The 16,966-nt window shown below is 44.5% G+C and overlaps 1 protein-coding gene across 4 annotated transcripts; it reads left to right on the forward strand.

The window, feature by feature from the left end:
- The first annotated feature begins 845 nt into the window (after window positions 1-845).
- SLC46A3 (solute carrier family 46 member 3) lies at window positions 846-16,428 on the forward strand. Of its 4 annotated transcripts, none has more exons than XM_081199564.1 (6): window positions 846-1,021; window positions 4,436-5,263; window positions 8,762-9,626; window positions 10,093-10,176; window positions 10,470-10,626; window positions 12,590-16,428. In XM_081199564.1, exons 2-6 carry the CDS (start codon window positions 5,081-5,083, stop codon window positions 12,675-12,677), a joined length of 1,377 nt encoding a protein of 458 aa, XP_081055690.1. In that variant the 5' UTR covers window positions 846-1,021; window positions 4,436-5,080; the 3' UTR covers window positions 12,678-16,428. The 4 variants fall into 4 exon arrangements, with proteins under 4 accessions (XP_081055690.1, XP_081055691.1, XP_081055689.1 ...); XM_081199565.1 differs by having other exon boundaries at window positions 4,507-5,263; XM_081199563.1 differs by lacking the exon at window positions 846-1,021 and having other exon boundaries at window positions 2,786-4,649; window positions 5,060-5,263.
- The last annotated feature ends 538 nt before the right edge of the window (window positions 16,429-16,966 follow it).

The following is a 16,966-nucleotide window of genomic DNA, read 5'->3' on the forward strand; positions in this document are numbered from 1 at the left end:
ACATAACATAGTAATAATTTTATCATTTATATGCTGCCCATCTGACTGGGGTTGCCACAGCCCCTCTGGACGGCTCCTAACAGAATATTAAAAACGCAGCAAAACACCATTAAAAACTTCCCTGAATAGGGCTACCTTCAGATGTCTTCTAAAAGGCAAATAGTTGTTTTTCTGTTTGACATATGATGGGAGGGCATTCCAAAATAATAATATTGTCTGTGAGATCTATACTGGCTGTCAATCTGCTATAGGGCAGAGTTCAAGTTTTTGGTACCAACATACAAGGTGAGCTATCCATCTTAACACCAGGTTACAAGGAGGAGGAGTTAATGGTTTGTGTGTTCTTTTTAGTTTGTATTTTGTGTTTTTATCTTGTGAACTGCCCTGTGATCTACAAATGAAGTACACAAATTTTATAATAATAATGATACAGAGACCACTATTTTTTTTAAAAAAAAAACCAACCCAAGCTGTTTTTACTGCATGGTTGCGAACTGCCTTGCGACAGTTCATGTTGTCTGAGGTTACTTCGGGGCAACTATCTAAGTCCTTCTCCTTCTGAATGGCGCAGTAGGTAGGAATTAGCGACTGTGGAAACCAAGTGGGAGAGACGGCCTATTGCATAACGCCAGGAGCGCTAAGATCTCTCGGTCCTCCTCGCGCAGCCTTTGGACTCTCGCCGCCCCAAGCCAGCCAAGCCCAGACTTTACCAAAGCCGCGCGGCCGCCTCCACAGACCGGGCATGCGCGGAACAAGACCCGGGCGCGAGGCGGGCTCCTGCGGATTCGAGTGACACGTCGCCCGGCCAATCGCCGCTGTCCTTGCGTGAGGGCTTCTCTCTCAAGCACTGGGAACCTATAAACAGGGCCTCGCGTGAGCCGGGCGAGGAGCGCGCGTGGAGCCGAGGGCAGGTAGCGCTTGTCTCCCTAATGGAGAGGCGGCGCTCCTTCTTCTGCAACAGGCCATGGAGGCGTAGTAGGAGCTGGGGAAGCGGGAGAGGTGGGGCTGCGTGCGGCCGGAGGTAAGCGAATGGCGAGTAGGGCGGCGCTGGAGCGCAATTTGCGCGCGCCTGCGCGAGCGCCGCCGTCATTCACCGGTGCTGCGTGCGCGCGCGTTATCGGGAGCAGAGGGGCAAACGTGTGCACAATAACTCCGGGTTATGGGGAGAAATTTGGGCAGCTGCTTGCCTGCGCCACATTGTTTGCTTTCAAATACCGCCGTGCTTTTTTTCTTCACAAAATGTTTAGGGGTGTGTGTCCCCCTGCGTCCCCCGGGAAAAAACCACTGCAAAAATACCTGAGCATCTTCTTACTTGCACAGAGCGCGCGGCTGTTCGTTCGTTTGCATGGCAGCCGAAGTCGAGCCACTTTGCAATACTGTATAAACTAGGCTGCAGGTGACAAGATGCTTGGGGGGAAAAAATAAAATAACATTCCCCCTCCGCCCCACTTAGAACTGACTGGAGGGGAGGGGAAAACAAATAGGCACAAGTTTCTGGCAATCTGACACGCAGGGGGTGACTTGCAAGGTTGCTGCAGGTGAACGGGTACCGCTCTGCAGTTTGATGACCTGTGGCTCAAAAAGGCAGGCATTTGAGGTTTTTCGAGCTGCCAAGCAGACAGTTGCGCAAAGGCTAACTGACGAGTGCGATTTTTGTTTTGGTGGGTTTTGTTTGCAGTGTCATGTGAGAGATACGCATGACCTTAAGAACCAGTTGAGCTTTACTTCACCTTCCTTCTTTTCCTGGATGAAGTCCGAATGAAGCTGACCAAGCTTTGTTTATTTAAAACAGTGATAGTCATTCTTTTTTAAAAATGCATATTCCCAGGTCTGTTTTCCAGAAAGGAGTTGCAGTGGCAATTGTCACAGCCACGCCCCTTCTAAGGTTGTACAAGATTCTAAGATTACACATTAATCTTATAGTTATTATTGTATTCCTAATTATTATTATTATGGTATTCCTATACAATAATAATAATTAGGGACATGTTGCAACAATCAATGCAGATGTGCAGGTGTTGCCTTTTAGCTAGTTCTACCATAGTCGGCCGATAAAGCGAGATGAGCGCCGCAAACCCAGAGTTGGCCACGACTGGACCTAATGGTCAGGGGTCCCTTTACCTTTACAATAGTCTGTGCACATACGTGGGCAAATGATATGGAGTGGTCCAATATCTTTCAGAGTGACTTGTGTTTCCCTAGAAGTTCCAATGTACATAACAGAAGTTGCACACCATTCTTTTGAAACTGAAGCACCTAGTGTTTTCAGTGTTCCTAAATGCTTAGCTTTGGAGCATTCTGTGGCTTAAAAGCTCCCCTTTCTAGCTGACTGGGTGACTCTAAGACATTTGAGACAGAAAAAGTAACATAATAATAATAATAATAATAATAATAATAATAATAATAATAATAATAATAATTTATTATTTATACCCCGCCCATCTGGCTGGGCTTCCCCAGCCACTCTGGGCGGCTTCCAAAAGAATATTAAAATACTATAATACATCAAACATTAAAAGCTTCCCTAAACAGGGCTGCCTTCAGATGTCTTCTAAAAGCCTGGTAGTTGTTGTTCTCTTTGACATCTGGTGGGAGGGTGTTCCACAGGGAAGGCGCCACTACCGAGAAGGCCCTCTGCCTGGTTCCCTGTAACTTGGCTTCTCGCAGTGAGGGAACCGCCAGAAGGCCCTCGGTGCTGGACCTCAGTGTTCGGGTAGAACGATGGGGGTGGAGACGCTCCTTCAGATATACTGGACCAAGGCAGTATATCTGAAGGACAAACATGTCTTTGAGTGTGGACCAGTACAGTACTGATAAGCAGTTCTGGGCCTTAGACTGTAAGAACCTGTGCTTTTTCCAATGGAGTATAATCTTGGTATTAGCATAATTCCTGCCTTGGAATAAACTTTTTGGAAAATGCATCACCGGTGTGTATCCTAAAGTTTTGTCTTTGTACAATGCATGTTAAATTGTGGTGTCTCTCAGGCCAATCCAGAGGAATAAGAAACTAGAGCTTGCATCCTGGGAGGAAAAAACATACACATTTGCTGCTGGACGGCTGCCTTCTATGAGAAGTGCTGGCATTGTGTTTGGCCCAACACTTTATTTTTCTGAAAGACCCTCTCAAGAGTAGAATGTGTGTGCACACACGTACACACCAATAACAGCTGCTATAAATATGAACGAGGAGCTGGGCTTTTGTGCCGTGAAACAAGTCTCTAGCCCACACCAAATTCACTGGGAAGCTGTGATAGATAACAAAAAACCCTCGATCAATCTTTATTACAGTTAAAGACCAGACAGGGTAACTCTCCCTGGGGTGATAGTTGCTGTATGAGTTCACCACTGCCTTATAATTCATTGTCTTTTAACTGTCCTGCAAGCAAATCAGGATGAATGCTGAATAAACAGGCCATCTGGAAAAGGCCATAATTTTTCATAAAAGGCATACATGCTGAAACACAACTTTTAAAGATTTGGGAGCCCTGTCCCCTCTTTTAACCAGGTCACTCAACCAGTACTGCAGTTGTTATTAAAGTGCTTTATTTCTAGTGGGGAAAGGTGCTGATACTCTGGGTGGTTGCCCTGGATGGAAAACTTCCTTGGGAGTCAGGAAAAACAAATACATGTAAAACAGTTGTATGTTTTACTGGAACGCCATTAAAATATTGGTATGTAGTTATTACATTATGCGTGATAATTAAAGGACTTGCTGCAACTCTGTACCTTGTTCTGTACTCTTAATACCTGACTGTGCATGCCTATTATCGCCACAGGGTCATACCATCCACGATTCTGCCAGGACGTGGGCTCACGCCTCCTTCCCCAAGCCCAGGAAGCATTTTCCCAGCTTAGGGAAGGAGGCGCGGTGCTCTGACGGGATCCAAGAGGCCTCCTGCCTCCTTCTCTTGTGAAAAAGGTGGCAATACTGTGTACCGTTGTGTACTGCCAGGGAAAAAAAGCATTGGTTGCATTGTCTTATTATGTTTCTCAAGACAGAAAAACAGAAACCAAAATTGCAAAGCAGGAAAATGGATAAAATGACACAGTAGGTTGTTGGCATGTGTCTGTTTTGAGAGACAATGGAGTTCACCTCCAGGGGTGAAGTCAAACTGTTGCATTTGCTGCACCAAAGTGACCTCCCTGAGGCACAAGCCTGGGCATTGTGTATGGAGGTCCTCTGCTGCCCAGATGACAAGACCCTCCTCTCGGCCTCACTGATATGGCCCAAAGAAAAGCAGTTTGGCCCCAGTTTGGCTGCAGGAGTTGCAAGAAGGAGGCGTACAAGGCCATCCAACCATCTTAGGGACTCCTTTTCTTTTCTCGAAGATACCGCACAAGGCAGTGGAAGTTTAGGGCCAGAGTTTTCCTTATCCTAGCTAGGGTACCTTCCCAGGTTGATGAGCACCATCTGCCCCCTCACTTCCCCCTACAGCATGAGCAGAAACCACCTACCTTCTTGACTGTTCGACTCACTATTACTCTTGTCTGCTCAATCCGCTGGAGCCTGTCTTCACATGCAGTGGAAGTCCATAACTCACCGAGGGTTTGAAAGCCATCAGCTGCCCTCATCTGGATTAGCCGGCCAGTCGGAGCCATTTCCTGGGGAGCGACCCCTATTGCATGTTGACAACTTCTGGAAGCCACAGGTGAGAGCTGAGTGCAGGGTGGGGACCAAAGGTGATAAACTACCTCAGAAGGTGCATGATGTGTCTGCCACCAGAGGTACTACATTCCGTATACCCCAAACCCAGTAGACGTTATTAAAAAAATATAACTCCCTTGTGCTAAACTCATTTGAAAACCCCATCTTAGCAGTGTAGGTTAAAGCAAATGTGAGGCAGAGCATGTTAAATGGCTCTTTCATAATTTAACAAGGAATTACAGAAGATCCACCCCTTCTGGTAACAGCGCACCAAACCATCAGGGTTGCAGTGTTTTTTATTGCTTGACTCATCACCTGTTGTGGAACTGCAGGTGTGCAGGTACCTTCCCAGTTTGATGAGCCAGTTTGACGTCCTTTCCAGAAGACTAATACATTCTTTTCTTTCTGAAACAGAATTAAAACTCAGATTCAAGCATGAAGAAATTTATGGTAGTGGAACCTGTGGTTGCCTTGTTCATGTTTTTATATTCCATGCCGTTGATGCAGCAGTATGTGTATCGGAAGCTCTGGGAGGAGACCACCAATTCCACCTTCGATAATGACAATGCTTCTCATTGCCATGTGAACCAAAGCGATCCAACTTTCTTGAAGCAAAAGGTAAGCTCAGAGTTCTCCTCGGGTGCATACCAGGCAGTTAAATGGACAGCACAAGTCTACTGATTTCTATCCAGAAAGCTCCTACTCTCATTTTCTTGGGAGTAATCTTCGCGGAACTCAATGGGTTTGGTGTAAACATCTGAGTTTACACTGGGTAAACTCTGAGTAAACATCTGTAGGATTGGACTGCTAGTCTCTATCTCTGTGAGAGATTTATGCTCTTAAGTTCCACAAACTTTAATGAAAAATTTAAAATGCATATGTTTGGGTTGTGCCCACTGGGAGAGAGCGTTGCAAAGAAAACGTCACTTGAGCCAAGGATACACAAGACCCTCTGTTGAGTTAAATGACACAGTCAATGAATTGTCAGCTGCTAGAATAGTCAGAGCTGGGAGGACCAGGTGCAAAAAAGGACGGGGTTCTGGCGGCTTTAAGAGGGCGTTTCAGTAGGCTCACCAACTGAACTTTGTGTGGACTCTTCAAATGTAGTCCCTTTTGTCAGAGCTTTTCAAGAATGGTTGCTGATGGTGCACCAGCCTAAGCTCGACAAAAGCACCCCTGGCCACAGTACTCTTTGGACATCTTCATCCAGGAGTACTGCCAGACCGCAACCTGATTTCTCAGGAGGAGGGCTACCCCATCCCAGGCGGGCTGAACTTTAAAAACAGAGAAGTTGTATATCTCCAACTCACTGATTGCCTTAGAAACTTGAATATGGTCAGTGTTGGTCACTCGTTTTAGGGATGGTTCAAGATCAAGGATTTTAAAGGAGCATTTTTAAGAAGGCTTCCTAGCAATTTGCATTCAAATATCTTTTGTACTGTATTAGAACTGGATTCATGTTTAATTACAAAGAAGCTCGGAATTCATTAGACCAGACTGTGGTGCTTCCTGATGGCTGGCCTGCTTGAACAAATATCTTTATAGCTAAAGTGGGGGATCTTACACTGATAGGGTGGTGCCTTGGTTCTCGAACTTAATCCATTCCAGGAGTCTGTTCGAAAACCAGGGCGCAGCTTCCAGTTGGCTGCAGGAGCTTCCTGCACTCAGTCGGGAACCGTATCGGACGTTCGGCTTCCAAAAAACGTTTGCAAACTAGTACACTCACTTCTGGATTTGTGGCGTTCGAGAGCCGATTTGTTCTACAGCTAAGGTACCACTGTACACTGTTTAGTATGCAATGCAGGCATCTTGCTTGCTAGACTGGTTGCAGATTGTGGAAAATGCTTTCAATAATAATAGGGTTTACCAGCAGTGCTCCCTTCCTTGCATCTTGTTTTGCCTCACAATGCTCTATCCCTTAATTTAATCTATATATAAGTTGAGGACTCCTCCCTGTTTAAGTTTTTGTTGTAAGTTCTATTTATTTGCTTCACAAACTGTGCCCTAAACGTATCTTCAGATTTTAGACTTGTGGGCCGAATCTTCAGCTAGCGTCACAGTGTAATACTTCATTGGCTTTGCTGAAACTAAGCTGCTTTTAATCCAGGTGCTTCTCGACAGTGGAATTTGCTGCCAAGGAGTGTGGTGGAGTCTCCTTCTTTGGAGGTCTTTAAGCAGAGGCTTGACAACCATATGTCAGGAGTGCTCTGATGGTGTTTCCTGCTTGGCAGGGGGTTGGACTCGATGGCCCTTGTGGTCTATTCCAACTCTATGATTCTATGATTCTATTCTATGATTCTCAATTACTTTCTTGTGCAACTGACTTAAGTAGTGGAGTGTTGTGTTTAATTTATATACAGCATATGTTTTGGTAACTCTCCCTCATTATCTGGAGTGATCAGTATGTACCTCATGTGAAAAACATGGCTGTGTGCAGCCCAAGCTGACGTGGCAAAGTCCTATCAACTTCTTTAAATAAGTGCATTCAAGGCTCATGGTTTTTTCCTCTGGATTGCACACAATGTCAAGCACTAGGGTCATCTTGTACCAGCTGGGATTCTTGCAACATTTGCTTAGTGTTGGGCCTTCTGCCTCTCCTCCCCGCTACTCCATCTAGACAGAGCATTGCCATGTTATCGTCTTGCCCAGAGGAAGTTAAAGGTCCTTTTGTGCTAAGAAAGTCTTCAAACAGAAAAACAACAACACGATCATAGGAAACAACAGTCCTGCGGCTTCGGGTGGGGCCCCCCTGTTGAGTCAGCTGAGTGAGGGGGACCTGGACATCTGCCCCAAGGTCCTACTCTGTCTCTCAGAACAGACACATCAAGCGTATCTTCAGTTGGCAAGTGTTTTTCTGCCACTCTCAAGGAGAGAGAATCGTTTACAGAAGGGCCGAAAGGTCACAAAATGCAAGAGGCATAGTCTGCAACATTTCTGCGCAAAGTTCAAGTGTGTGTGAGATAACCTCTGTGCTTTCTTTGCTTGTCAGTGCTTTCTCTGTGAGCTTGATACATTTGAGCTTTGCACAGAAATGTAATGGGCACCTTGCATTTTGTGGCATTTCAACCCGGTGATTTATAATTCTTCTCCCGTCTGTAAATAGATACACAGATACAGGTACAGCTTCGACTGGCATTTCACGCACTGGGTGATGTAAAATCCAGTCCACAAAATCTTATGCTGCTGTAAATGTGTTGAAATCATATCCACACCATTTAAAGCACACACCTTCCACCACAGAATCCTGGGAACTGTAGCTTGTTAAGGGTCCTGGGAATTGTAGCTCTGCGAGGGTGAACTACAGTTCCCATGATTCTTCTGGGAAAACCTTGTGTTTGAAATGTATGGTGTGAATGTGACCTAAAACGGTACTTCAGGGCTCTTTTGTGTCTGTGGTTGCTTGGGCTGATCAAAATTTGGCCTTCCCTCTGCACACTTTCTCCTACATGCATGCATGTTGAGGTATGAAAGAGGGAAAGACGATGATGTTTTAAATAATAATTTATGTACTGCTCATATACAAAAATGGCTTGTAAGTGGTTTGCAACTATAAAACCAATTATAAAATCCATACATAATTAAAATACACTAACAATTCCACCGTAGTATTAAAACATCTTTAATTAAAATATGCCACAAGCCAGTTATAATAAATCATAATACTGTAATAAATTTTTATTTATACCCCACGCTTCCCAGTTTAAAAACTGGGCTCAGGACGGCTAACAGCAAATATGAAGAATTGATTAAAATGTGACTTAAAAACAGCATAAAACAGCATAGAATACAACATAAAATGCAGTATCAATATCAATAAAATCCAAAAATTATGGGGTTGTTTTTGGAAAGAAAATAAAGTTAGAAAGCATGACAATTGAAACAACTGAAAAAAACAGTAGGATCAAGTTTAAGTTCAGGTGTGTCTTCAAGAGCCAGTGGAATGCCAATACTGATGGCACCTTGGTATTTCAGCAGGGAGGGCACTCCACGACACACTGGTTCCATGCTTGCCTCCATGTTATCGCAAGCCAATAACAATCAGTTATTACACAGGTTTGCATTTACGGATTTACAATCCGCTCCTTTATATTAAATCTGTTTATTTTCTTCTTTCAGGAAGTCCAAGAAAAGATTTCTATTTTTATCTTGAAAACAGACCTGTGTGCAGGTGCCCTCAGCATTTTGGTAGCCTTTGTCGTCGTAGCAAATGGAGAACGCTGGGGGCGCAAAGTATCGCTGGTTCTTCCTATGGTGGGCTGTCTCGTGAGCAGCATCTTCCTCTGCGCTATATCCTATTTCTCGCTGCCCCTCTCTCTCCTTTTCATTTCGGCCTTCGTTACTGGGCTGTTTGGAAGCATAGCAACCTTCCTTGGCGGTGCCTTTGCCTTCATCGCTGACCTTTGCGAGAATGAGAAGCAGAATACCATCCGAATAGCAGTGATCGACTTTATCCTTGGAGTGTTCTCTGGATTGGGAGGACTGTCTTCAGGCTACATTTTAAAAGCTTTGGGCTTTACCTGGACATACGTGATGATGTCACTGCTTCAGGTGGTCAACATTTTGTACGTTATGTGTTTCTTGGATGAAACGGTCCGGGTATCTGAGGTTGAGCCAAAGTCTCTGAAAGAAAAGCTCAAGGAAACCTTTTCTGGAGTTTATGACTTATTTCGGAATTCTTCCTGTAGGAAGCGGACTCTGATCACATTGCTGCTTTGTACATTCATGACTTACTTGTTCACAATGATCGGCGCGCTTTCTCTTTACACCATCTATGAACTGAACGCCCCGCTCTGCTGGAATGCCCTCTACATAGGATACGGCTCGGCTGCATCTACTGCTGTCTCTCTGATTGGCTTTTTAGGAATCCTTGTCCTTGTCAAGTACCTAAAGGACTTTTACCTTGTTTACCTTGGGATCTTCTCTTACATAGGAGGAGCCGTCATGGCTGCCTTTGCCACCACTACGTTGCTGATGTTTTTAGGTGAGTTCAGTACCAGACCGGTGAAAATTCAGAACTTTTGGTAAGAATGGTGGTTATGTAGACGTTTTGAAAACAAGTGGTGCTCACAACCATGAAGAATAATTTCTGGACTACATTATTTTCAAGAATATATGCAATTTTATAGACATTCCTTGGTTTGAGAACTGCACCACAAAATTCAGAAAAGTATGAATTTTGAAATACGTTTGCATTTCGGTTTGCATATTGTTTCAGGTTAGGTTCACATTAAACCTTACCAAACCATTGAAAGCCCATTGAAATAGACTTGAGTAACTTAAATGCATCTATTTTAGTGGATCTTCTCAGAGTATGACTTAGTTGGAGACAACCCTATATGACTATCAAAATATCTTGGCTGTTGCCTTTTGCTTTGTTGTATTTTACAGTACAGCTTCATCTATTTCAGTCTCCTATTCATAATATTGCTGGCTTGTGTGTTTTACAGTGAGAGTGCCTTCCCTGCTACTTGCTATGCCCATTCCAGTCCTTCGATCCATGTTGTCCAAATTAGTTCTTCCTAATGAACAAGGTGAGTTGAAGTTGCGAAAGGATAGTTCGCGGTTGTCATGTCATAAATTACAAAGGGAGTTAGGAGGTGTTGGGTGGATTTGTCAGTTTTATTTTACATTGTTATTTATTATTTGGGGCTTTAAAAAAATAAAAAAGGTTAACCCTATTAATAAGTTGCATGAATAGTTTAAGTAACACTCTAGAATGCCACCCTGGAATCTTCTGAGAAAAGGCGGTTGAGAAATGTTTCAAATAAATGGAGAAAAGCACAAGTGTTTTATTTTAATTTTTTGTGTTTTCTTGTTTTGACAGGAGCTATATTTGCTTGCATCGCCTGCTTAGAGGTTGTGATGGGGACTCTTGGACTTGTCACGTTCAATAGTCTTTATGCTGCCACTGTGGGCTGGTTTCCAGGCTTCTGCTTCCTCTTCTCAGCTGGCCTTTGCATAATTCCGCTGATCACACTGAGGTTGTATACATATTACTCCTCTGGCTAGTGCCAAAAGCAAAGCTATTTATTACATTGCACTTATAGCCCACCTTTTCCTCTAAGGAACTCCAGGTGGTCTACGTGGTTCTCCCCCTCCCTCTTTCAGTAACCTTGCGAGGTAGGTTTAGAGTTAGAGACAGCGACTGGCCCAACATGACCCAGAGAGATGCATATGAAACAAGTGCTCCTCTGTTGAGCTACCACCCTTCCACCGGTGCATCCTTAGGTGCATTATAAAAATCTCCAGCATCACTACCTCGTATATTATCAAGTATTGAGATCTGGTAACAGTATTTTTTCTTTATTTTTTTTCATTCTCACTGACTTTTTTCCTTTATTTTTTCTCTCACTCTTATCCTTTTATGAATGAAATTCTTGTAATGAAATATCAGTTAAAGAATTAAGTACAGTGGTACCTTGGCTCTCGAACTTAATCTGTTCCGGGAGTCCCGGAACCATTCAAAAACCAAGGCACGGCTTCCGATTGGCTGCTGGAGCTTCCTGCACTCAAGCAGAAGCCGCGTCGGGCGTTTGGCTTCCAAGAAAAGTTCGCAAACCGGAACACTTACTTCCGGGTTTGCAGCATTCGGGAGCCGATTTGTTCGACAACTAAGCCGTTCGAGAACCAAGGTACCAGTGTATTGAGTACTGTAAAGTACTGGTAAAGTATTTAGGTGGTGTTTGACTAGCCTTTAAACAGTTGGCCCATTGAAATGAACATGACTAAGTGAGACTCATCCATTTCAATAGGTCCACTCTCAATAGTTGAATGTCACCCTATGACTTGAACAAAGGAGACCAACCAACGCCACATTTTTTTCTCTGTACAAGACTTTTCCCGGTCAAAACTTCATTCCAGGGTGTTTGTGAGGGTTAAAAGGGAATAATCCCATCTGAGCTACTTGGAAGATGGGCTGAGTACAAATGTAATAATAGATCAGTAAAAGAATGGTCAGGAAGGGGTGTATCGCTGACAAAAGTCTACCCGTCAGGACAAGAGTATTTGCTGGAAATTAGTGAAAAAGAATGCGAAACTCAGGCTAAATATTTCCTGCTATGCTGATTTCCCAACAGTGCCTTGACTTTGCCACATACCTAAAGTGTTAGGGTGGACACAGACATAACATTTAAAATAGTGGTCACAGTGCGTCCTTCTCCCTGCAGTATGGAACTTGCCTTAAACATGTATACAGTGGTACCTTGGTTTTCGAACGGAATGCAATCCGGGAGTCTATCCGACTCCCGGAACCGTTTGGAAACCAAAGCATGGCTTCCCATTGGCTGCAGGAGCTTCTTGCAGCCCATCGGAAGCCATGCTGGATGTTCGGCTTCCAAAAACGGTTCGAAAACCGGAATGCTTACTTCCGAGTTTCGATTGTTTGGGAGCCGATTTGTTCGGGAGCCAAGGCGTTCGGCTTCCAAGGTACGACTGTACCAGCAAGTAAAATGCTGGTTCAGCTGTCCATCCTTTGCTTTCCTTTGTGTTTCACATTCTAGAGATTGGCAAAGGGGAGGTGCATAGGTAAATGCCATGGATTTTCACCAATAGGAATTCTCCTTGGCCAGCTTTTCCCCAGCTCAAACTGAACCATGCTGAAAATTTGCAGAAGTGTTGTTCTTCTACACACGTGCTGGGATAAAGGAGAAGCTATTTTGGGCTGGCAAGGTTGCTTCCAAACTGCTTTAGCTGCTATTAGAATGCTCCACCTGCCTTTGCTCTTAATCTTAAAGCTGGCATGACAGGTGTTTCCTTCAAAAGGTTAAGAAGACTCTCCATTTCAGGTTGCATACAGGAAGGTATTGTCACAACCTTACTGAATACGCCACATGGACCTTTTTCATTGCAGTGTATGACAGCTTTATGATTTCTGTACATTTTCAGTTGACTTAGTACAGTGTGTTCCGTATCTCCTCTTTAAAACGTCTTATCTCTTTCTCCCAGCTGGTTTCTGTATGCCACTTGGCATGAATATCACTTTGCACTACTTATAAATGAAGACGACTCCCTTGGGGAGAATGCTGACAGCTGAACAGAGAATTTGTCTAAAGGCTAGCCCTCCTCTCCTGTTCTTCTATCATGGCCATACCTGTTGACTCTTATTGGCACAGCTAAAGAAGGATCTGATGTGTCCGTTCTTAGATCTCTACAAGAAATGACCATCCCAGGTTTGCTGCTGTCCTTGATGGTACATAGGATGCTGCGCAAAGCGGTAGCAGGGAAGAGAGTCATGAATGGTGCTTTCAGTCTGTTGCTATGCTGGGGTGGGATTCAATCACAAACTGGCAAATTTGCAATGACAGTTGATTGGGAGGTTTTGCGCAACAAACCTGCTTTCTCAAAACATCAGGCTTTTTTGCAGTAAGGAAAGTGATGGGGAAATGGACTGGAAAGGATAGGGTTGCTGGATACAACGTCTTCTAGCATCTCCACGAACAAATCAGGGTGAGTGCTCACTAAATAGCCAATGTAGCAAACAGATCAGGAATGAATGCTCAGTAAACAGATTGTCTGGAAGCACCCAAAGCACTGCCTTGGTTGAGCTGTTTAAAAGGCAATAGGCCATTGGCCGGTGCTGAAACAGGAGTGATGTCAGAACTGGGATCAGGCCCTTGATGTCTTGGTGCACCTGCGCATAGCTGTTAATGTTTCAGTGCAATCAGTAGCAGACAGTGTTGGTGCTGCTGCTCACCTGAACTCAGGTTGGTTGTCGCTCCTGCTTACTGGAAAGGGCAAGGCGTCACCGTGTTTGGACACATTTCTGTTCTCTCATCATTTTGAAATGGCCTGGCCTTTGAGTTTCGGAATACTGTGACTCCTGTATTAACCAGACTTTCTTGTGTACACCAGTAAGTCTGTGATGCATACCTGCTTGCAGGAAGTGGACAGATGGGCAGCAGCGATGCTACTTCCTCAGCAAGGAAATGATGCACTTATTTTGCATGCAGTACAATCTTATGTGTGGCTATTGAGAAATAAGCCCATTGGGTTCAGTAGAACTTACCTACAGGGTTGAACTATTATACACTCGCAGCTTGGTTTTCGAACAGAATGCATTCCGGAAGCCCGTTCGATTTCCAAAACATTTGGAAACCAAGGCGTGGCTTCCAATTGGATTGCGCAGGCGCACCGGAAACAATAGCAGAAGCCGCATCAGATGTTTGGCTTCCAAAAAAAGTTCAAAAACCGGAACACTCACTTCTGGGTTTCGATCGTTCGGGAGCCAAAACGTACAAGTACCAAGGCGTTTGAAAACCAAGGTACGACTGTATATTGATATGTAAATTGAATTATCTACTCTTGCAAAGGAAGGTCGTGTTTGTGTTGCAGAGGGAGTTAAGAATCACAGGATGGCTTAAGTGCTGTCAACAAACCCTGTTTGAGCAATTGCCTGGATAAGCTGTGGAGGTCCTACATAGCTTCCCCAATTTTTGTGTGACCACATCTGCAAGCAAGCCCTGTGGCCAGACAAGCTTAAGAAAATGCAGAAACTGAGCCAATTATTTTTAAAATAATTCTGAACAAACCTGATTCTTCTTTACACAGAGGACAGGCAGGTGCCTTGAATGCAGACAGTCTATAACAATGATTGGCAATCTTTGCTTGCTTAAGGTAACTTAAGGAACATAATGGAAAAAAGGCTCCCATCTCCTGTTCCACCTCTGTAGCCACCTGACCCTAACCCTAACCCCCTGAAAAAAGCCACTCTGAAAGGTTATGTCTCCCTCCCGAATCATGTAGGATGGGATTCTAAGGGCTATTGGGAGAGCTGGAGAATCAATTGGAATTGGGCTTGGATCCTAAGTTAAAGAAGTTTATGGAAAGAAAGGTTCCATTCTGTTCTTCCACCCAACAGCTCCCCACACCCTGTCCCCCGTTGTTCCGAAAGGGCCGCCAAACCTCTGCAGAGGCTTTCACAATGGCAGAGGAGAGGAGAGGAGAGGAGGGGGCAGCCAATTCCACGAACTTCCATAAGTTAACCTACTTTATGATGCATACAATTGTATAAAATGCCACTGTGATTTATCTTGCACTATTTTCCTTAAATTGTTCTACTGGGCCTAAGAATGGGCGAGTCTTTCAATTTCAACATCAGTTTGCAAATTCTTTCATTTTAAAAAAAGGTCAGCATTTTAGTACAAATTTGTCCTACACGCACATTGTTGTACGCAATGTTTTTGCAAGTAGTATCCACTAATATAATGCATTTTTATGCACACTTTACCTAATTTGTATGAATTGCTTGATTAGAGATCTGCATTGCAAAATTCAAAGAAGTCTGAATTTAACAAGATGACTGTATTTGGTTCATATATTTTCAGGAGTTAGGAAGATTCGCCTTTAAATGTGAACCAAATCCCTCATTAGCTTGGCCTACCAATGCACTTAGGTATACAAAAGTGAGGATTAATCAGCAATGTTTACTGTATGCTGTGCCCCCCCCCCCAACAGCACTTTCTACAGCGGATAAAAGATTTGTTGTAAACAAAACAAAAAAGACCCTAATGTAATTGTATATTTTGTTTAAGGATTGACTTATTAAATTATTAGGTAGTGTTTCAATTGGTTCGTTTGATAGGGTCGGTTCACATGAAAACGAAGAGCAAGACCTTGCATGCAGTTCAGGATAAGCATGTTGAACCTGTGAAGCATGCAAAATGTAGCTGCCTGCAGGGTAGACACTACGTAATGTTTTGGGCTGCATTTCAACACAGGATTAGGTATGCTTAAAGCTCTTTTGAAATAACTGGATTTAAAGCTCCTATCCTGGGCACAAGTGGGCTACCTATCTGGGTCTCACATGGCCCTTCCACTTCCTCAATGTGGAACCCCAGAGTCTGCCATACCTGCCGCCACCACCACCATTGGGGGGGGGGGGCAGCAGGCAGGCATTGCTGCTTGTGTGTGGGTCAGGCATAGTGTGCCACAGATATAGAGTGGTGCTTTGGAACTCTATTCTTGGCCCACACTCTGTGGTTTGGTTGCGTGTGTAGGAATGCTGGCCATTTTTCAAACCTCTGGTAGTGCCGATTGCACTCTCCAGTGATGGCCGGGGTGGTTCTGCCAGTGAAATAGTTACAACACAGAGAAAGGCAGGAGCAGAACAGGCTGGTTGGCTAGATGGGGGGGGGGAATGGGGAGGTGGAAGTCTGTGCGCGTGCGCGCCAGCCAAGTAAGGGGAACTTTGCAAGTGAAGGAATATGTGTTTTTGTGAGTGAGAGGATGAATGATGGTTGAATGAAGAGAAAGGAAGAGAGAGAGAGAGAAGTGCTGCCCCCACACTTTTGGACCACATTCCAATGGTGGACAGTTTCCCCCTAAGCGGAGATGGCCCTAAACCCCCCAAAAACTTTCTCATCTTCTTGCTGGAAAAAAAGCCTTGTCAATAATGTTTTCAAAATCAATAAGCTTAATTTTGTCTCTCCTTGAGCCCTTTAACATTTTTCTCCCATCTGGTCTGGAGAATCTTCCTCATTTCTTTTTACAACTCTTTTGAGCTCCTGTGATGGAACCAGAGCTGTGCATCTAATTAGTTCACAGTTAATGTGCTGTAAAGTGTAATTTTGCACTTTTCATCTTCGGAGTGCTTGGCAAATATGTAAGTCATTAATCTTCTCGATGCTGCTCTGAGGCAGGTACTCTTTGCCAACTTCACCTTCCACCTCTGGGTGGGCAACCTTTTAATATCGAACTTGTCTTAGGGCCACAGAGCAAATTAATATTAGGGATTGAGATGATAAAACTGCTTCTGCCACTTATATGCTCTATAATGACAGTATTGTCAGAGCTGCTTCAAGATCCTAGCTCACAGAGGATCACGCTAGCCAGCGGTCATTAAGTAAAAGTCTTTATTGAATTACAGTTTCCATTCTCACGCTGCTGTCTGCAACTCTACGTCTACTAGCTAGATCGGCGAGGCTCCGTCTGAGTCTCCGCCCCGTGCGCACCAACTTAATATCCTAGCCTTGCTCCACCTTTTCCTCCTGACTGTCCTCCTCTGGGTCCCTCTACCCCCCGGGGCTTCTTCCTTCCGGGATTCTTCTGACGCTGACCCGGACCCTTCTGCCTCCTTGCGCCGGGCTTTAGGACCCGGTTCCCTTTCGGGGCTGCTCACTGCGCCGCCTTCCTCTGTATTTGAACTTGGCGCGCGCGCCCAACCTTCCACTTTCCTCTTAACCGTTTCTTCGCTCCCCGATGGAGGTGTGGCCACTCCTGACTCCTGCCCTCCCTCCTGTGGTGAGCTGCCAGCGCTTCCCTCCTGGCTCCTTTCCTCTTCCCTGCTTCCTGGCGGTGACGCTGGTCCCGATTTCCAGCTGCTTC

This window comes from Podarcis bocagei, assembly GCF_964188305.1.
Source record: "Podarcis bocagei genome assembly, chromosome: 6".
Classification (NCBI taxonomy): Eukaryota; Metazoa; Chordata; class Lepidosauria; order Squamata; family Lacertidae; genus Podarcis; species Podarcis bocagei.